At 39.2% G+C, this 22,960-nt stretch overlaps 1 protein-coding gene across 1 annotated transcript in view; it reads right to left on the bottom strand.

The window, feature by feature from the left end:
- The window catches only part of CRB1 (crumbs cell polarity complex component 1), a 214,567-nt gene that overhangs the window by 49,516 nt on the left and 142,091 nt on the right, over positions 1-22,960 (bottom strand). Inside the window, exon 6 of the mRNA XM_089311962.1 lies at positions 6,021-6,977. Coding sequence (XP_089168088.1) covers positions 6,021-6,977 — 957 coding nt within the window. The remainder of the gene's footprint in view (positions 1-6,020; positions 6,978-22,960) is intronic.

Below are 22,960 nucleotides of genomic sequence, written 5' to 3'. Positions count from 1 at the left end.
CAAAAGAAAAAACATCTTATGACTCAAAAGTAAGAAGGAATGGGAGATGAACATCTGTTCACTTGTATAAATACATACATGGGACAGGGTTATTCCATGGAATAACAGTTTGGACTCATTTTCTGAACATCCGAGTTTGTTTTATCCCCCAAGTGATATCATTTCAGTTTGTAGTTAATAGTTGAGGCCCGTTGATCACAAAGGAGAAAAAGATGGGTTCAGGCGGTAGAACAACAGGCATACCTACACTCCAAATTGGGGGAAGACATATTTGGGCACGAGCAACATATTACAGATATGACATCTATCAACAGACCATTCAAGCAATCATTATCCTTGCTCTTTGGAGGCATGCTGAAGCAAACAGGTCTTTAAACCAAATTATTTTTAGGAAAGGACAGAAATCAAGAATTAGATTGTTTCTATGGGGGTGCAAACGACTGAAATCTTTGCTTAATGTACACTAAACTGATCTTCTGTAAAAAAAAAAAAAAAAAAAAAGAAAGAAAGAAAGAAAGAAATTATCAATTCCCAACTTGACTCTCACTGGGATTAAACATGACAATAGGTCTGATCTGATTTCATCATCATTTAAAAAAAATCATCTATTATTTTTCACTTTATGTTTCTGTGTGGGAGCAAACTGTTGAAATACTTACTTAAGGTATACTAAGCTGATCTTCTGTATATTAAGATAATCGAAAATGAATCTTGATGTGAATGGAAGGGGAGAGGGAGTGGGAAAGGGGAGGGTTGTGGGTGGGAGGGACGGTATGGGGGGGGAAGCCATTGTAACACATGAGTCGTACTTTGGAAATTTATATTCATTAAATAAAAGATTAAAAAAAAAGAATTAGATTGGCAAAACCACTTTGTGTATGACACTTCACATAATGAGAGGCAAGCAGTGGAACAAAGAAGCTGCCTCCTTCTATTGCAATGGTTGGGAGTAGAGAGGCATAAGAGACAAAGGAGTAGTAGGGAGCAAAGCTGAGTAATGAGCCCACCCAGTGTTTTCTGTCCTTAGAGGAGTTAGGACTACACTGATGTGGCCATACTATTGACATGTGCCTCACCTCAACAGAACTCTTGCAATGTGTAACAGGGCAATGTGACATTTTAAAACATTGAGGATATATAAGAGCAAAAATTCCTATCTGCCTAAAACTTACCTCCTAGTTGGAGGAGACACATCAGATACAGACAAGGAAGGAAATTATATAATATGTCAGGAGGTGAGAATTCATTAGTATAAAGTAAATCAGGTAGAGGAAGGGAACAGGGGGATTTGGGAGCAGGACTAGAATTGTGAGTTTTTTATTTTTAAAATAATAATTAGTGAAGAACCCTGAAAAGGTGACATTGGAGCAAAAATCCAATGAAAGTGGGCACATTATTATAGTAATTCAAGAGGGAAATAATGATAGCTTGGATCATAGGTATCATGGAGTCAGTGAGCAGGAAAAGGCTTTTCAAAAATGTATGTATTTTAATTTTAATTATGTATTTATTTAAGAGGCAGAGAGAGTGCGCAAGTGAGCTCCCATCTGCTGGTTCACTCATACTAATGTGCAATGGCACCCCTCCTCTAAAAAAAAGGCACCCAGATGGCTAGAAACTCAACCCAGGACTCCTATGTGAGTGGCAGGAACTCAATTATTTAAGCCATTACCACTACTTCCCAAGATCTTCATTAACAGGGAGCTGGGATCAGGAGCTAGAGCCGTGATTGAACCCAGGCACTCTAACATGGGTTGCAGACATCTTAACTGGTATCTTAAACTTTAGGCTGAATGATGCCCCTCAAAACATTTGATGGTAGAACGAATACAATTCTCTGGTACAAGTTCATCTCAGAGGTTTTTGACCCAAGCAGTTAAATGTCTGAATTCTTGTTTGCAGAGATGGGAAGAACACTGGAGATTATTTTGAGAAGTACAGGTCCAAACTAAATTGGGATGCCCTATTAGTGACCCAGGTGGAACTGACTAGTAGTCAGTTGACACAGAGGTTCAGGAAACATGTTCTGTGTTAGCCGTAATAATTTGTCATTGTAGATAAACTAAGTAATGCCATAAGACTTTATGAGGTTGCTGTGAGAGTGAATATTTGGACAGAAAACAAGAGGTCCAAAACCTGAGTCTTAAGACACTGGAGAAATGGAACATCAATGATGACCTTGGCAACAGCAATGTCCAGATGATATTTCTGTCCTCACATTTTTACATCCCAGGCTCAACCAGAAAAAGGATGATATTACAGCATGTTTGAATGTCATCACATAGTCCAGTTAAGGCTTGGGCAGACGTAAGACATATTTTAGTTGAGCTGAATTATGGTGAAACTTGCTGAAGCAGCTATCTGCGTTTGAAGGCCTCCTGAATAAAAGGCGACATTTTCAGATCTCACACTTGCTTTCCTACAGGAACACTGCGTTTTGAATCTGCATTTGGAGACCACCTGCTCCAGGCAACTGCAGGTAGCTTTCAAAGCATACTGTTAGATAAAATAACCCTTTGAAGGGGTTAACATCTCTGAATGTACGGCAGCACTCTCGTGTGAGATAAAATGCTTCATAAGAAAATCGGGCTCTTGAAGTTGGTGAGGTTTGAGGATTTGCACTGAATCACTCAACCTCAGGGGTGGTAGGGGACTGCAGGTCACCCCAAGACGCCTGCAGCCTCACTTTGTGGATCCAGATTAAAAGACAGAATGCAGGGCTGTTCTGTATTTTTTTCTCAGAAGCTTGACTCTCCAGCAGTCCTATTCTTCAGAAATCACACACAGTCAGAGTGTACGATTTGTGACATGATTTTAAAAACACCTGAAGCCACACATGACAAGGTTGTGGACATGGAAGGTATGGCTCCATATGTGTTGTGTCATGAAGAGGGACAGCATATACTGGTGAGAAATAATTCTGACCAGCTTTAATTATTGATGGGTTTCTACAAGATGAAATTTAGTAAGAATGAACAAAAGGTGCTTAGATCTAAATATGTCTTCATAGGTTTACGGTGAGAGAAACAGGGCTCTGGCATGAGTGACAATGACTCAAAGTGAGGCAGTCGTGAAATGAGGCTACCAAAAGAGAAGACCATTATGTAGAATGAGGGAGTTTAGGGTTCTGTGCAGCTGAGTCTTCAAGTACATTCAGGCACCACCACATTTTAGAAGGAATGTGGATTAGCACGTTTATTCCAACACAAGCAGGCAGTTGATGAAGTATCTGAAACTATGTCTTAGGGTACACCTTGGAATATGCAGCTTGGATGGTTCCAGACACTTTTCTTAAATATTTAAATATTTTCAAGAGGAAGACAGTCTAACTTTTTTTTTTAATTTGTGTGTCTTCAATAATTACAAAATGGTCCATGAATAAAATTCAGGGACAGATCATAGCTAAATATAAGGAGAAAGCATCTGTGAGATTTTTATTAAGACAAGTGAAATTCTCCATTCCTGGTGGTTAAACTGGAGTTTGGGACAATGGTGCAAAAAAGTTAGTCATGGAATGAAGTGCCTTCTATCCTAAAGAAATGTAATTCTAAAATGCTAAAATTCTCAAAGACGGAGCACAGGCCTGAAGAGCAGACATATCTAAATGGGTTTTATGAATCAAATGCTGTCCAAGGGACAAGGGGTACATGATGCATTTATTCTGGACAATTATCTTGGAAACTCTATAATCCAAGCAAGCTACGGATAAAAGATAGTGCTGAGATAACCTTATAGACAGACTGGGAATTGAACTTAGGGAAATCTTTCTCAGAACTCTCCTCATTGAGAGATTATATAAATTTTTTTAAAAAGATCACTTTGGAAATCTCTGTGTCTTTTGTGTTTAGCCAACCAAGGAAATCCTGTGCCTAGTCTGCTTGTTTATTGCAATGTGTATCATGATTGTGGAACACTGAGCAAAACCACAAATTGGGTGAAGCTTGCCTTTTTTTTTCAGTGCATTGCTGCTCTTTTGAATATACATGTGCAATGACAGAAAGACTCCCTGTTCTCATGACTGCTTCTTAGCATTTTTTTTTGTAGTAGGAATAAACTCCACAGAAAAATTTCTCATAGATAACCACACATACAGAGTATTCTAATTTTTGGCTAGGAGGTGACATGAAAAATATAATTTTCCTTAAAAATATACAGAGAATTTTTGAGGGAAAAAAAAAGATCTTACAGAACTCCCTCCCTCTAAAGTAATCATTTGAAGCCAAACATTTTCTTGTGGATTAAGCAATTCCACGTAGCATGGGGTATAAGGAAATGGGGATGTAGTGGGTAACCAATTCAGCAACTTGGTTTAAAAAAAGTTAATTATTTTCCCAAGTTGGATAAAAAATAAAGCAAGCCAGAAGCCACTGGATTGAATCCCCTCAGTCTATTTGCTAGGACAGTCAGCATCTCCATGGTCAGTACTAACCTCATGGGTCACTGCATCTGGAAGCCAGTCAAAATGAATCCGCATCTGTTTGTTATTTTGTATATGTAGTAAAAATATTGCCTTAGGTCAATTAAATTTTTCTTCAAAAAAAGTGAACATTGCCTCAGCATAATTTCCCCTTTTCTCCCTTAAAAAAATCACTAACCAACTTGCCACTCCACTTAAAATATTACATGGAGCTACGAGATGCCATACCTCATTGTCAAACAGGGCCACGATTTGTAATGAATGCTGTCGTGGGGGGAAACCCGTGAATAGTTTCTAATAATTCTTAGCCATCTGAACATGGCCCAGGGCTTGGCTAAGACTGGTTTTAATTTTACTTCATATAAAACAGGGAAGACTATTTACCAGATGTTGTCCTATTTCAGCTTACTCTGAAATCTTGGAATAAATTACAGCTCAACTTCAAAGCAGTCTGTAACAATTACCTCACAGATTTTTTTAGTGCATGATAATAATAATTAAAAGAAACAGGTATGCATTGCTCACTATCAACAGCAATCTTTGAAATGTTGTTGAAAATTAAGGATTTTGAAGTACATTGCACACTGTGATTAGGTAGAGAAATTAGGTAACTTGTTTATGGCATCTACCAAGTGTTACTGTTGTTATCTTTCTTTCCTTTCTCCCTTCCTTCCTCTCTCCCTCCCTTGCTTCCCTCCTTCATGCCTTTCTCCCTCCCTCCCCTCCCTTCTTCCTTCTTTTCCTTCTTTCCCCTTCTCCCTCTCTAACTCCTTCCCCTCCCTCCCCTCATCCTTTTTTTTCTTAAAACACCTAAGAAGGGGGACGGCACTGTGGTGTAGCAGGTAAAGCGGCCGCCTGCAGTGCTGGCATCCATATGGGTGCCAGTTCGAGAGCTGGCTGCTCCACTTCCCATCCAGCTCTCTGCTATGGCCTGAGAAAGCAAGAGAAGATGGCCTAAGTCCTTGGGACCCGTGTGGGAGACCTGGAGGAAGCTCCTGGCTCCTAGCTTCCAATTAGTGCAGCTCCAGCCATTGTGGCCAACTGGGGAGTGAACCAGTGGATGGAAGACCTCTCTCTCTCTCTCTCTGCCTCTCCTTCTCTCTCTAGGTAACTCTGATTTTCAAATAAATAAATATTTAAAAGAAAAAAAAAAACCTACGAAGAATATCAGTTTTCTCCAATGCAATTCCAAAAAAGATAGTGTGAATAAGATAAGATTTATAAATGCACTAAACTTAAGCATGATTTTGGAGCAAGTATGAATTACATACTTGAAAAAGTGGAAGGAAGTGAATATTTACTGAGAAACTACTGTGCACAAGATACTATGCCAGTACATAGCATTGACAAGCTTCAAATTCATTTGGTTAGGAGCTACGTGCTTATTTAGCTCTCTGCATGAGTGAAACTCATGTCCTATGAATCCACTCAAAATTAATTAATGCACATCGCTGCCCTCTTCCTTGTCCTCAACAGTGGCAACCAGCAGCGGACGTCCTGAGGGGTCATTATATTTTGTAACGGACAGTAGCCAGCCGGCTGTTTCTACTGTGACTGCTCTGCTCGGCAGCAGGGCGCTCCTGGGCACCCAGCCTTCTCTCACCTCTCAGACAGTCGGGGCCTGTGTAGGGCCTGTAGCAATCACACTGGTAACTAAGCCACAGGTTGGTGCAGTGTCCTCTGTTTTGACAAGGTTGATTTTCACACCAGTCCTTTCTCACACAGCCTGCCTGGACATTCGGTGAAGAGCCCTGTGCAATGTTCTCCAGGGTGATGTGATGCAAATCGATTTTAATGTCTTGGAGACAGCCTACAAAGGAAGGTGTGGGCGGTATATCAGAGATGTTCAGCAGGGCGATGGTCCTGTTGGTGGCTCCCACTGGGAAACCACCCAGAAAGGAGTCGTGTGAAGCACAGATTGACTGATGACTTAGAAATGGAGATGGAGCTGTAGCGATGCATTCGTCTTTGCAGGAGCTGTCCTTTAAGATAAGAGTCACGTCCTCTGCAAACGTGGCCTCCACGGGATGCCACTCCCCATCGCTGGTGTTGTGGGGAATGTACAGAAGCACCTTGGACTGATTACGGACTTGGACTAACAAGTGAACATAGCCTTTCAGAAGCGCCAGCTTGACAAACACGTCCCTGTGGCCTCGGAGAAGCAGAAGTGTGGTTGGCTGAACAGTCTGAAACCTGAGGGCTATGGTGCACACGGAGTCCACGGGGGGATCTGAACCACTTGTGACCCACAGGAAGCCATTGCCCTCAAACGAAAATGTGGTGATGATTTCACACAGGGACCCTGTATAGCCAGATGGACAGAGGCAGCTGAATCCGTGCTGGCCATCTTGGAAGTGGGGAATGCATATGCCATTATTTCGGCAGTGGTGGTGGGCACAGCCCAGGAGCACGTCAGAACAGTTCTCTCCTCCATAAAAGATTCCAGAAAGATTATCAAATGGGCATCGGCAGATATAATTCCCAGGCAAGTTCTCACAAGTACCACCATTTTGACAAGGATTTGAAGAGCATTCGTCGATGTCTTCTTCACAGTGTATTCCTGTTAAACAAATAAAGACTAAGTTATAATTACACATATAACAAGTAGATCGGAAAAGGAGTTTTCATATAATTTTCACGCATAACCTTGCGGAAGTGCAGGGCTAACTCGAGTTTAGGAATGTAAGGGAGCAGAATGTAAATAGTGTTTGAGGAAAACTGAAATGGATGATGTTACTCCACAACTATTGTGAAGAGACCCGCGTCATGGCAGGCTTTGAATTCTTAGAAATAACATGCCAAATCCAGAGAGTAACTCGAAGTGTCACACACACACACACACACACGCGCGCGCAGCACTGGATATCATAAAAATGGGACAAAAAAGGAAAGACTGTTCTAGTGGTAATGCTAGACATATGTGATTTGCTTGAGGGCTCCTTTCTCAGTTATGCCCTGCATGGCTAATTTCACTGTATTCTACTTGGAAACATGATTATTTAAAAAAAAAAAGATTTGTTTATGTATTTGAAAGGCAAAATTAGAGAGAGGAAGAAACACAGAAAGAGATAGAAAGAGATCTTCCATCTGCTAATTCACTCCCTAAATGGCCACCACAGCCAGGGCTGGGCCAGAATGAAGGCAGAAAGCAGGCACTTCTTCTGGGTCTCCCACATGGGTGTCAGGGGCCTAAGCACTTGAGCCATCTTCCATTGCTCTCCCAGGTACATTAGCAGGGAGCTGGATTGGAAATGGAGCAGCCAGGCTCAAACCAGTGCCCATATGGGATGCAGGTGTCGCAGGTGGCAGCTTTACTTGCTATGTCACAGCACCAGCCCCAGGAATAAAGATTTTGTCTTCTGTCATATTTATAGTTCCCCACAACTCCTTAAACAAATGTCTGCAGTATGTAAGGCTGGTAGAAGGCTCTCACCATGGAGTGCTTCTACAGTGAAAGGGAGGCGTTTGCTCCTAACATGGAATTCTACCATGAATGGTGACATCTATTCCGTAACAAGCTCCTGCTTATAGTTTTGACTTCACTGTCATTTAGTCTTTTCCTTACTTCCAAATCAAAGAAGTATATCTAATATCCAATAACCGAATTATTAGGATTGACTTCATCAAGGTGAGAAGAATGAGCTTTTCCAACAGCATTCAAATGAATAGTGAAAACAAAAACTGACAAATGCATAGCTCTTTCTGGGTTCTCCCCACACCTTCTTCTATATGTTTATATTCATGCTCACCACGACTTTCTAAGATTTCCAGGGTCTATATTCCAGTTCCTTTTAACGAAAGTGGAGGTTTAGAAAGAGCGCTTCTGCAATTCGACCTTAAATTAACTAGGATTTTAAAATACAATCTGAAACTCTATTTTTAATTGATAATTTAGAGTATTTTCATTTATTGTATTTGAAATTTAGAGTATTAAATTATATTGATAATTTAGAGTATTCTCATGTATTATATTGGCTTTCCCATTTACCTTTATGTCTAATTTAAGACTTAATCAAAAAGCTCCTATATGGATCACACTGGATCTGAATTCCAGCAAGACTGTGTGATCTTGAACAAGTTACATTCACTTGTGTCAAGCAGTTAAGAGGAATATTGGACAACTTGTGAGGTAAGAATTAGTGAGAAGAATTTCCTTGCATCTAGATTAAAATCTCCAGAAGATCTCATGACTTTTCTGCTCACATTTCAAAAATAGTGTCATCATCACTCTTAAAAACCTATAGTGCAGGCCGGTGCCGTGGCTCACTAGGCTAATCCTCCGCCTTGAGGCACCGGCACACCGGGTTCTAGTCCCAGTCGGGGCACCGGATTCTGTCCCGGTTGCCCCTCTTCCAGGCCAGCTCTCTGCTATGGCCCAGGAGTGCAGTGGAGGATGGCCCAAGTGCTTGGGCCCTGCACCCGCATGGGAGACCAGAAAAAACACCTGGCTCCTGGCTTCGGATCAGCGCGGTGCGCCGGCCGCAGCACACCGGCCGTGGCGGCCATTGGAGGGTGAACCAATGGCAAAAGGAAGACCTTTCTCTATGTCTCTCTCTCTCTCACTGTCCACTCTGCCTGTCAAAAATAAAAAAATAAAAAATAAAAAAAAAATCATGTTAAGCCACTGCTAACAATGCCGGCATCATATCTGAGAGAGCTGAGTCAAGTCCCGGTTACTCTGCTTCCCACTCAACTTCCTGCTAATGCGCCAGGGAAGGCATTGGTAGGGTGGCCTAACTGCTGGGGCCCCAGCTGCCCATGTGAGAAACCAGGATGGAGTTCCTGGCTCCTAGTTCTGGCCTGGCATGGACCTGGCTGTTATAGCCATTTGGAGAGTGAACCAGCAGATGAAAGAGTCTCTCTTGGTTGCTCAGCTTTTCAGATAAATAAATATTTTTACAAACATGTAGTAAATAGAATATCCCATCACACATAATGATCAAAAGTGTCAATGCAATTTAGAATGCAAACTTTTTTCTCGGCAAAGCCAACTTCAGGCTGTCCTGAAGGAAGACCTAAATGATTTCTCCCTTGTTTCCTATTCCTTCGCTCTCTCAGGTTAGGTGTCATCCTCCTGCATCTGAAGACTCCTCAAGCAGCTGAAAAATCCAACCTGCCTTGCCACAGCTTCCTCTCCTCCGCTTCCCAAGTTTAGGTGACACTGGAGTTGTCTCTGAAGCTACTTTCATGTTGCTTGGGACTGGATCATACCTGCCAACTCTAAATCAGAGGTAGGCTGCAACTGAACACAGAGGTCAGTCTCTCCAAGGCAATCTCTTTACAGATCCACTGCTGGAAACTGCCCTCAAGAATTTCCACAGAACCCTGAAAGCAGTGTCAGCTGGTCAAAAGCCTGAAGCCCATTATTTGCATTTTGACATTCTGCATTTTGATATTATTCATAATTAACTTTGGTGCCTGACAGCAACCACAGCTTGACCCCTTCATTGAAACTTCAATTTACCATTCTTTCAAATTTACAAAACATCTACTCTGTATCACACCCTCACAGAATGCTATGTGAGATGTGAAGAAAAAAGTACAGACCTGACCTCGGTATGCTTACAATACAATGGAATGAGAAATGTCTGTGAAGATTCTTTGTATATAGCAGGTTCCCACAGAATGTAAGCAGTATGTGAGGATCCAAGTTTGGCAATATCACAGCATATTTAGCAGTTTAAGGAGAAGACTTGGAATGAGAGAGAATGATAAATCTTTACAGATAACTCAATTTTGTAAATTAAATAAACGAATGCTGATTATATATCTATAATGTATAAAGTACTGTGGATAGCATGGAGTAGTACCTAGTTCTCCTTCAATGCGTTTAATGGAGTAAGACCATTTGTGAAACATTAAGCGACTGACTAAGAGCAAGGCTGAAGAGCTATCACTATGCAGTATGTTGTGGACTCTATCTACGCGGTGAACTACTGAAGTAACAGCTGCTGCGAAGCGCCTGGAAAATCATACCACTTAGGGATGGGCTGGGAAGGTCTTGTGGGGACAGAGCTCAATGCACCAGCTTTTCAAGTACAGATCACATTGGTAAAGAGGTCACTGCATGCCTAAGTCAGCAAATAAACAAAATGTTTTCCTGTAAAAAAGCCCGAGACATAGGGAGTTGACAATGAGTTTTGTGATCTGATTGGCGTGGAGGATTTATGTCGGAAAACCAAGTTAGAGGTAAGAAGTAGCTAGACTGCAGAAGGTCTGGGAACTTACAAGTTTTTTACTAATTTATTTCATTTTTATTGATTTACTTATTTATTTTTCTGGCAGTGGGAAGCAATGGGTGATTGTTGAATAAAAGACCAACGTGATTTCAAATAAAGATCTGTCCCACAGGAATATGTAACACAGACAGAAACAAGTAGCAACAGAGAGAGGAAGATCAGCAAGCCAGCTATTAAAATTGCCCACACGTAAAACTATGAGGGCCTGAAAAAGGACTCTAACTTCCTTATAATTTACTGTATCCTTCTTTTATTTATCTTTGTCCCACAAAAATTATACATGAAAGCACTTTTTTACTATTTGCTTGCTGTATTTTTTCTTATAATTCCTAAAATTTATGCATTTGATCTCTCACAAAATAAATGCTAGCAATTTGATTATGTCCTTTCTTTAAATATAAACAGGGAGGCTAGTTTTAAATTTGACCATCATTAAAAAGAAGGCAAAAAAGCCTATATTAGCATCAAAAGTCTGAAGAATGAAAAACATAGTTATGTATGATAAACCATGATTTATACTATTTATGGTACTCATACTGACTTTTAAAAAAGTTTATTGACATCTCCATTGTAAAATAAGGTCAAATATTTTCATTAACAGTTGGAAAAAACATTGAAATATTTGTATTGGTTATTTGGCATGGTAAAAACAGGATCTGCTGTCAATCAAGATAAAAGGATTAGTCAATATTGTAGGATTACCTGTGACATTCATTCTTCTTAATTAGGTATTTTAGTTAACTATGAAATGATTGTTTATGTCCAAGTGTTTACAGTATGAGGTGTATTACTTAAAGTTTACTCTTTTTTATGTGAAGTCAATTCACTTAAGTAAATAAAAACTATCACTTTGTTTTATTTTTCCAAAATTCATTAGGGTATCTAATTCTATTATCATATTGTGTTTCAAAAGTAATCATTTCTGCTAGTATATTTTGAAAATTCATCAAAATAGGTTATACAAGTTTCCTTCAAAAGTTCATGGAAAATTTTAGTTAAAAGATGTTTATTTTAGTCTAAAAATTTTGTAATACATGTATAGTTTTTTCAAAGTTCACATTTTCATGAACTTTATGAAAAGCACTCATATTAATGAATAACAAAAACACAGGTATAGATGGGCTTTATGTTTTAAATATTAATGTCATTGGCTATGAGAATGACTTTCGACTTTTGCATTGTTCTCACTTTATTAAAAGGCATGGGTAGTGAAATATTTAGTTGAAAGTACTACACAGACTTATATACTAATAAGTAAGTTTCATTTTGATCTGTTTTAATCAACTTGGGTGTTTTCTTTATTTTTATACTGAGAAATCTAAGAGGAAATTAAATGTAAAAGCCAAGGACTCAAAGCATGAGTATATCCACTTTAGTGTACTCAAAAGTTTTTCTTTTCATTCAATAATAATATGTTACAGCATTAAATATTGTTAAATAAACACCTTTAACACTCTGATAACATATCTATTAGCTTATATAAGTAGTAATAAAAGAATGAGTTACCTATGAACATTGCCATTAAAATGGGAAAACCACGTGTCCAGGTTCCAAACATTTTCTTAGGGGGAAAAGAAAAGAGATGTCCATCCAAACATCTACAGGATTGACAGCGCAAGATTCTGACGATTTTGTGCCATCTCTGATAGTGTAAGCTCGTCTTTCAATGCCACCTTCTTCTGCTCAGGTAGCGAGTGTGAGGACTTATTTTTGACTCATTTCCCCTCCCCAAGCAGGATCAGTGAGGCTTACTGTAAGTCTCATCTGTGCTGCTTACCAGACCGACTTTATATTCTTAGATCCTCTCCCTGCTTTGCACGTGGCACTTCCCCCTTTTATGCCACACTAATGGAAGCTCACAGTATTGCAACACTGACATGGACTCCATTATCTTGGAAAAATCAGTTTTGAGAAATCAAAGTACAGACTGGCATTTTGGCCAATTCAGGAAAATTTATTAACAGTCTAATAAGACAACTACTAGAATTCACTTAATTGGAGCAATAAGAAGAAGTATAACACCTTTTAAGAACAATGTTTTTCCTATTATAGAAGATCAGGGCATGGTTTCTTCTCTCTTCACAATGAAAATGCTGGGTTTTGGTGTTATCTTTTTTCTGTTTTGCTTTTGAATAATGGATCAGAAATTCATGGCCACTTCAACTCTATTGAATGTCTATGCAGAGAATGTAAGGGAGAGAAAAGTTAAGGAAAAAGAGCAGAAGTATTCGTCAGAGAGACTGAGGTGAGAGCTGCGTTTTGCCCGCAGTCCCTGCAGGTTCCACATCTGGGGACTCAGCCTGATCCAAAACACACATTTTAAACTGTGTCTGTACAGAATATGTAAAAACCTTTTTGCCTTGTTATTATTTACTGAATAATACAGTCTAAAGCAATATACGTAGATTTACACTGTGCTAGACATTAGAGGTATCTAGAGCTGCTTGAAAGTCTACAGGAGGATTTCACAGGCTATGTGCAAATACTCTTCCATTCTGCATGAGACACTCAAGCATCTGCAGAGTTTTCTATCCAGGGGGTTCCTGGAACCAATCTCCTGTGGATACTGAGGGACAACTGCTCGTGTGTTGTGCGCTCAGATTTAAAATTCCACCCTCAATGAAAGAATAACTGTGCTACTTGCTTCAAATCCAATTGCATTTAATTTCGTGCAACAGAACAGATTGACTATGTGAGGTATTTGAGTAGTTGGTGCTTGACTCTTTTTTATCCCTTCACATTTTCTCAGAGGGGGACTGGAGGCCTGTGGAATTCTCACGTAGGCAGAAGGGCAGCTGCGAGGTCACCTAAGGCTCCCAGAAGGACCATTGTGCCTAAACAGTTCATCATTAGAGCAATTTCCTGCGGTGGAGATCCTGATTCTTGGAAGCCTCTAAAAAGGTGGAAATGGTTCCTGGGGTGGGGGGGATGCCAACTGTACCAGGAGGTAGTCGTGAATGCCTTATCTTAGTCTATCTAAGTCTACCAAGGGTCAGACAAGCTGTGATGGAAGCCAGGTGATAAGACAGAACGGATGTAATACTGCATTTCTTCATTCGTTCTTCTTAACTCTTCTTTACTGAAACCCCACTTTGCCTGCCATTGTTTAAGTATATGGAGACATGATATTGCGCCAAAGCAGACAGAATCCTACATCATGGGCCACACAGTCTGGCCAAGTTTAGAGCAGTGGGGAATGCTGGACCAAAGGGCCTTTGGACCTAAAGCAACAGTTAACACGTGGGGGTTAGATAGTGATGGTGGGATGATGAGGAGACACAGCACACCCAGAGTTCTGATCTATGGATCAGTTTGTGGAGGAGTTTCTATAGTTCTCAGGGAGACAGGGTAATGAAGTGGAATAAACAGAAACAGGGAGTCAGACAAAACTGGTTTTCAAATGACCTGTTTATTACTAGGCTATGAGGACTGTGGAAAACTAACAAGCATCTTTCAGATATTTTCTTCTTTCTTGATATATGTGGGCATAATAATGCTTATGAGATAATTATTTTTCTGCTGACAAAATGAGATAATTCAGTGCTTAGAGGATACTAGTCATTCAAACTAGTTTCAATATTTTTTCTGTGGATTGCATTAGGGAATAAATTAAATAAAAATACAGAAGGCATTTTTCCTAAATATTTGATCTTTGATCAGGTATTGTCTTTGTTACTGATGATGTTGTGGTTGTCAGGATCCAAAAAGACACTGACAGGCATGAATCATGGACTTTTATTATTTTATTTTATTTAACATTTATTTATTTATTTGAAGGCAGAGTTATAGAGAAGCAGAGGCGGAGAGAGAGGGAGAGAGGGGGAGAGAGAGAGAGAGAGGTCTTCTATCCGCTGTTTCACTCCCCAGATGGCTGCATCGGCTGGAGCTGCGCCAATCCGAAGCCAGGAGCCAGGAGCTTCTTCCAGGTCTCCCATGTGGGTGCAGGGGCCCAAGTACTTGGGCCATCTTCCACTGCTTTCCCAGGCCATAGCAGAGAGCTGTATTAGAAGTGGAGCAGCCTGGACTCAAGCCGGCACCCATATGGGATGTCGGCACTGTAGACGGCAGCTTTCCCTGCTACGCTACAGCGCCGGCCCCAATCATGGACTTTTAAAAGAATTTTGTCAGCAAAAGAAATGTAAATTTGGTCATTCTGTCCTTAAATTTTATTAAAATGCAAACAAATCAACCTAGGGATGGTGTATAAAAACAGGATATAGAGTAGGGACATGGATTTAAAAAAATTATGACATTTACATTGTGGATACATATTCTAAAGTTAGAAGTAGATCTATATGGATACCTGTGGACAGAGCTCAATAATATGGTATCAAATAGAAGAAGGCAGAAAAAAATGAGAAATTTAGAATGCCATATACATATATATGTACATATAAACAAACCATAACAAGACATATGATTATATGAAAATCAGTTTATATATATAGTATATTGCAATGATTTTATAAGGAGGGGAGAAATGAATGAGGGTTAGAGAAACAGGATAGGACAGAAGTAATAGAATAGAATAGAACAGGCACAAAGCAAATAAGCCAAGGTTCTTGTGGCAACCAAAGAAAACAGATTTTCCTAGGCTGAGAATAGTTAACTCCTTTCACTTGAGACTTAACTACAAAACTGGCTGAAAGAGACATAGCTTACCAGACGGAAACATTGGATTTCAACTAATAATAAACAAATATCAGTAATTAACATTAATACTTACAGAATATAAGGCAGTTTATGATTTATTGTCTATATATCTATCATCTATTTAACCTATTTATTATCCCAACTTGTTTCGAAATCCAGATTTACAGTGGTGTGGCTTCCAAAATGTGGATGGCATTGGGGCTGTTATGGAGGACGACAGTATGTGGGGCAAAGGAAATGACAATCCCTCTCTAACCTCAGATTTTATAAGAGATTTTTTAACTTAGGAGGAAGAGATAAAAGATACACATTGCATTCAGGAAAGCTAATATGAAAGTGAGTTTACTTAAAAGGATGTCATTAGAGAAATTCTTGAAGGAAGTGAGGATATTTATAACCAAGAGAAGAGCAGATGCCAGGGCACATCCGAAGGGTCTATGTGAACTTGAAGGTCCATGCCCTGAAACTGTTTAATTTATTCCCACCAGTGAAGGCTGGCACAAACGGCGAGATGCCACCTGACACGGGGTGTGTGCTCATTATGCCGAGTACAGCGGTCGATGCTGATCACTCACAGAGTCAGCCGTCTCAGGAGAGTTATGTTTCCTGACACTGGAGATGCGCGAATGCAGAAAGGGCTGCCATTCGGCACGGATGCTGCAATGGGATTTTAAGAAAAGGTGAGTTTCGGAGTTCAGTGCCCCATCAATTCTTCCGCCTGAGATCTTGTCGTAATTTCTAAGTAAGAATGTATTTCATGTATAATTTTAATTAAACAATATAAGTAAAGAATTCTCTAAGTGGGAACATACTGAATAAAGTAAGACCCAGCAGCTTCCCCATCCTGTCAGTTTCTCACATCTGTGAAAAGAGAAGGAATAGCATCCCCGGAGGGCTTCTGTAGGGCGTGCAAGAGGAATTGTTTGAACCATGTAGTTCCAGGAACCATAAGTTCCTGGAACTTATAAATGCCACTGGTCCTGCCATCATTTGTCTTCTCTAATTTTACTTACTTAAGAGGATACTAAGGTTTTATGATATCCACAGTTTCCCCTATGTAGATTACAGTTAAATCTCATGTTCTTGAATGGCATTCACTATACAAACAGCCTTCACAAAGCTCAAGAAAATATGTATATGAAAAAACTGTGCATAGATTTCATTTTTTGTGCATCAAAATAAGCTTGTCTCTCAAGTACATTTGCCTATGAATATTTGAAGTCAGCTTACGGTAATCTCAACTCTCTGAACATAATCAACAGCCAAAAGTTATTCAAAGTGCTTCTGTGCTTACAGACAGAGATTATAAACTGATGAACTGTCAGGCCCAAATTCATTATTATCTTAAAGTCAATTAAATAAGCTTGTTTATCAAATATCTCAGCTTCACTGGAATAGAATCATCAAAAAAGAAAGAAAGGCGGCCAGCACCGCGGCTCAATAGGCTAATCCTCCACCTTGCAGCGCCGGCACACCGGGTTCTAGTCCCAGTCGGGGCGCCGGATTCTGTCCCGGTTGCCCCTCTTCCAGGCCAGCTCTCTGCTGTGGCCCGGGAAGGCAGTGGAGGATGGCCCAAGTCCTTGGGCCCTGCACCCCATGGGAGACCAGGAGAAGCACCTGGCTCCTGCCATCGGATCAGCGCGGTGCGCCAGCCGTGGCGGCCATTGGAGGGTGAACCAACGGCAAAAGGAAGACCTTTCTCTCTGTTTCTCTCTCTCACTATCCACTCTGCCTGTCAAAAAAAAAAAAAAAAAAAAAAAAGAAAGAAAGAAAGAAAGGGGGTCTTCCATGTGAATTTCCACAATAAGAAATGCCAACTGACAACTTCACATTGAATGTGAGTGGACAGAAAGTAACACCAACCAAGTTCCCCGCCTGGGTCATATATCCTGGTGAGGGCTTCACCTATGTGGGTGTCACTCATTTCAGTGCATCCTACCTTCATTTCACAGGTGGCAAAACTGAGCCAAGCTGTGGTTGGCATCATTTTGTCTAATTCCTGAAATGAGTGTTTTCTATACAGCACATTGCCTCTGAGGAAAATCACACACTGAGCTAGCATAAGATATCATTAAAAATATAGAAGTTTGGAGTCATAGAAAATGAGAGTAAAATCACTTTCTAAATAGCATAGGACAATAATCAAAAATAAAAGTTATCAATAAAAAATTAAGTTGCATGCAATATTAAAATCCAGAAATGCAAGAAAGTATGTAATGCATATTTGAAATATTTTAATCTGAAATGCTTAAAAAGAAATTACTGATAATAATTGTAAAAATGTTTTATGTTGAAAGCTCTTTTATGTGGGCCACTCCAGTCTTTAATGATATCAGAAAAATGTGGCGTGATTGTTGGTGATTTGTTTGGATATTAAGATTGCTTACTTGTGTACAGCATAACCATGTATGCACTCCTTTGTTCTTTACTTTTACACATATTTAAATTGTGATATGAGACACATATACAAACACTCTCTAGACCTTCTATTTTTCAGTAGCATATGGTAGCGCAGATGAAAAATACTGAGCCCAGAGGAAGATTTCATTCAGTCCATTGTGTGAAAAGTATTCTAATATCTTCAAACGAAAGACAAAATAGCTGTAGAAAGCTTCACATCTCAGTTCTCCAATATGCTTGTTTTGCACTTCAAAAGTCACACTTTGAAGCTCAGTGAATGTAGGTAGCTGATTTTTAGTTACTTTATGGACTAACACACAGAAAGTGCAGCATTGCACATGCTCAGTCTTGTTGACATTACTTTGAAAAGTAATTTCAGAGAAACTCAACCCCGTTCAACCAGAGCTATCCTAATTGGCTTTGATCAGTAAATCATCAGAAACGACTCTGCTTTTGCTTAGTTCTTTTTTCCCTCTTGTCAAAAGTGAATGATTAAACACTTAAGTTGTGGTGAATTACAGAAATCGGCTTCGTATTGGGTTGGATGTGTTGTTATTCCAAGTACTGTTTTCTTTCTCTGTGCCATGGTAAGAATCGGCTTTGCATTCCTTAGCAGCACTGGTTGTCATTTCTCACAAATTTATTAACATTTTCTTGTGCACAGTACAAAAATGATGTCAAAGGCCAAGTAAATTACTGACTTGGTAAAGTATGACATTCAAGGCCCTCTACAATCTGGCTTTTATTTATCTCCCAGAATTACTTTCCACTGCCAGTACATACATAGTCTATATTAAGACATTCTTAGTAGTATAAAAATTAACACACTTTCAACGCTTCCTCTGTCTTTTCCTTTGTCTGTCTGTCTGTCTCTCTCTTTCTCTACTTATTCAAAATCCTATTTTCTGGGGTCAGCTCAGTGGGTACTTAACCCTATTGGGAAGCCTTCACTTGGGTCTCTCACTTGTTTGTCCTTGAACATCGGAGGCTTAGCCCAGCTCAGGCCAGCAGGGACTGCATCACATTGTTACTACTGATTGTTCAATATTTGTGATTTCCTTTCTTCAACTGTGCTGGAAGACTGTGAAGTGTAAATACTGCCTTCCATCTTTACTTTCTAGAATTACATAACAGAACTGTATGTTATACACAGTATTACATAATGTTCACAGTACTATACATTAATAGATAGTATAATATATTGAGTACATCTTTGATGAAATGTGTGTGATACTGTCACCCATTTCCTAAATGAAATAGATGTGTATTCACTCTATCCTGCATAAAGATGAGGCTACTGCATTGAAAGACAACTGAAGTCTTCACACAACACTAGAGTTAGGAACCCGGCATTCACAGATGTCTGAAGTATACACAGATGGATAATACAAATTTAAAAATCATTTCAAAAGGGATATTGGCATTTTGTGATTTATTGTTCCTGTGTTTTTCTTGAGAGGGTTTACAATACAGACTCCTTAAAATTTAATAGAGTAAGAAACTCTTTGTGTCGGGCAACGTATGTTTAAAAATGTAGGTTGTTAAGGCGTATCCCTAGAAGCTCTGATTCCGCAAATCTATCCTGGACCCAGACACTGCATTTTACAAGCACTCCCAGGAAGTTCTGATAATGGCGCTCCATAGACCTGGGTTAATATTTTAGCAATGGGGCTAAACATTGTTGTGGTGCAGCAGGTTAACACCCTGGCCTGAAGCGCCAGCATCCTATATGGTTGCGGCCATCTAGGGAGTGAACCATAGGACAGAAGACCTCTCTCTCTCTCTGTCTCTACCTCTCTCTGTAACTCTGTCTTTCAAATAAATAAAATAAATCTTTTAAAAAATATTTCATAAGAAATTCAAAGGCCACTTGGTCCAAAAAAGGCCAAGAAGCCCTGAATGATGGAAAGATTCCCATTTTATCTACCAATGTAGTTCAGGAACTGGGCTCTTGGTTATTTGATTTCTTGATAGAAGGCTGGAAACACTTCACCAAAATATGTTTTTAACATCGCAATTTGACCCAAACCTGAAGTCTCTAACTTACCCTGTATCTCAACATATTCTGCACATTAGCTCAATAAATTCCATTATGCTCTTCATAAAATAGAAAGAACATATTAAATATAGAATAAAGAATTTCCCTCCACATTTTGTCTTTTGTTCTAATCATTTTTTTGCTTTTGACCTTAGTACATTCTTAAGGTTAAAAAAAATTTTGGCATGTTGTAGCACGCAAACACTGACTTGGCTTTTTTTAAATTGCTTTTCATATATTAATTGACAAGCTATTAGGTAGGAAGTCAGAAATGAGCTTATGTGTGTGTGACAAAGGCTTAAGGAATTGACATCTACAGTGGTCCAGCATCCTCATCTCAAAGTCGTCCAGATAACCTTCCAGGTGCAGCCAGTATCTGCATTTCAAACGTCCTGCCCTGCCCGGATCCTGATGACCTTCCAGGAGGTCCTGCCCCTTCTACCTGATAAACGTCCTTCCTCTAAGGCTGGGCGAAACCAGCCAGGCTTCTCCTGTCTGATAAGGAGTGGCCATCAGGGGAGTGAACCAACGGAAGGAAGACTTTCCTCTCTGTTTCTCTCTCACTGTCTATAACTCTCTCTCTGTCTCTCTCACTGTCTAACTCTGCCTGGAAGAAAACAAAACAAAAAAAAAAAAAAAAAAAAAAAAAAAAAAAAAAAAGAACAGATGGTTGTTAACTACAAGAAAGAGAGTAGATATTGTCTTCCTATAGACACCTGAGTTGGGGCTTTGACTATGCCCCAGGGTAGTCAATGAACAAGACCAATGACAGATCATACATTTATTCTGTTGGCAAACACAGAGTGTGGCTTTGCAGTTGCTAAGGAAACAGATGAGCAAGAGAGAAACAGAGAGAGAAACTCACCACATCCAACATCAGATGGTAGTCATGTATGAGTTAGGATGATTTGGCCTCAAACTACAGAAAACAAGTGACACTTGTAAATTGTAACATGTGTTAAAGAAAGACATCAGGGCTGTTTGACTTCAAGACTCATCAAGGTCAAAAACTCAGGTATCTACCATCTCTTTGCTCTGTTTCACCAAAGCCTATTTTCACAGTTACAGAATGGCTGCAAGTGGCACTTTATGTACATGATTTCACACTCACTAGTTTCTGATAGGTTTTCCTTGAGAAAAAAAAAATGAGAACTATCCTAGAAGCCATCAGCAAAACCTTGCTCATTTCCTTTTCTAAGTGGAAGGAGGAGGGACCAGGGTTATTCTTTGGAACTGAGTGGAATCAGCTTCTTCTAATGTGCATGGCATCTGGGAAAAAAGGATATTAAAGACTCAGAGTTCTTTTAGGAAGGAGTACAGAGAGAATGCATGGTGGTAGGACAAACATATATTGTGTGTGTGTGTGTGTGTGTGTCCATTATGCATCCTTAGTGCTCCACAAAAGAAAGGGAATGTAACTCTAAAAAACTAAAGGGAAAAAGGCCAAAATGTGATTAATAAAGGAGCATGAAGAACCTTTTAGACTGCACTATATTCATAATAATAGGCATAAAAAGTGGGTTTCTATGGAAATGAAGTAAAAAGATGTAAGGAAAAAAGGGTAAAATGAGAAGGCAACAGGGTGAGATTAGGAAATACAGATTAATGTCATAAAAATAAGGATAAACTAAAACTAGAATTGCAATAGTGCTATTAAAATCTGTATTGGAGACAGAAAAATGAAAAATTTGTCCTGCAAATAATGAAATATATATGATCTAAGAGTTGCTTATGCAGATATGTTTAGTTGGTGAGACTTCATTGAACTACATACTAAGGTTTGATTTATTTTATTTTTATTTATTGTACTTTACTAAACAAAATATTTAAAAATCCTATGTGTGATAAGAGAAGAAAACGGAGAAGCTCTTCTAGAAACAAAAGGACTAGCAAATAGGAAACTGAACTTTAATATTTTAAGTATATCTCAGAGAGAAATTAAAGCAACTTCAAAGACTAATAATATGTTTATTTTTTTCCAGCTGAATAAGATTTGAGACTGCAGATAAAAATGAATGACTATATTTCAGTCAGTGTTAATGAAAAAACATTTATCTAGAAAGTGATGAAAATAATCAACTGTGGGGATGGGCATTATGGCACAGCAGGTTAAGGTGCCATTTATATGCCCGCAATCCATATCAAAGTCCAATTAGAGTCCTGGCTCCTTTACTTCCAACTCAACTTCCTCCTTATGTGCTTGGGAAGACAGCAGATAATAGTCCAAGAACTAGGATTCCTGACACCCTTGTGAGAGAATCCAATGGAGTTTCTGGCTCCTGGCTTTGAAAAAGATTAGAGGGCAGATTGTTCAAGAATTGGACATAAGCACTAATACAAGTTCATTCTAAAGTTATCTATAAATAATTTTGAAAAAAGAGATCATAAAATATGTCATAATTATCCAAAGTTATTTTTCAAAATGAAATTTTGAAACATAAAATATTTCAAACATAAAATTTTGAACATAAAAATAATTGTGTGATAATGATCTGTTCCCAAACTCATGATTATGCACCAAAGATCAAGCTTTCATAGAGAGCTGCAGCTTCAGTATAAACTGTGAGATCCTTGTCTTGAATAGTGGCATGATTTAATTTTGACTTCGATTATTAGAGAAATTATTTAAAATCTAAATTTAAAATAATTGGATAAAAATAAGGCACATAAATTCCAAAACATTGGTGAAGATAAAAGTCCACAGAATAATAATATAAAAAGAAAAATACATACAACAATCAGCAAACCAGAAAATGAAAAAGTGGAAACAAAACAAAAGAAGCATTATGAAAATAAATATAAATGGTTAAGCTTACAATTAAAACACAGAGATTTAAAAGTTGTGTCATAGCAACTTGTCTAGGTCTACTCTACTCCCACGAAAAAAGGGAAATCCAAGATGGCTGAAGAGTGAGAAGCTGCACTGACATCATCCACAAAAAAAAACAAAGGAAGGACTGTGTTTCCAGAGGGAAACGTGGTAAAAATTTTCCATGGAGAACTGAGAGAATACAGCAGAGATTACGTGGGACACTGAGGAAAGAGGACAGTCACATTGTTGTGCCTAGTCAAGTGACCCAGCCAACTGCAGGCTGGGAAATGCCATCTTCCCAAGTCAAGGCAATTTATAAGAAGTGCGTGTCATGCCACCTGCAGCTTTAACTGAGAGAGAATTCTACAGCACCCCCACTGATTTTAACTCCAGGCTGGGGA

The sequence above is a fragment of the Oryctolagus cuniculus genome, chromosome 13 (assembly GCF_051225735.1).
Source record: "Oryctolagus cuniculus isolate XC-2025 breed Fujian yellow rabbit chromosome 13, ASM5122573v1, whole genome shotgun sequence".
Classification (NCBI taxonomy): domain Eukaryota; kingdom Metazoa; phylum Chordata; class Mammalia; order Lagomorpha; family Leporidae; genus Oryctolagus; species Oryctolagus cuniculus.
Note: the sequence above shows the minus strand (reverse complement) of the source record. Positions and strands in the feature narration are given on the sequence as shown.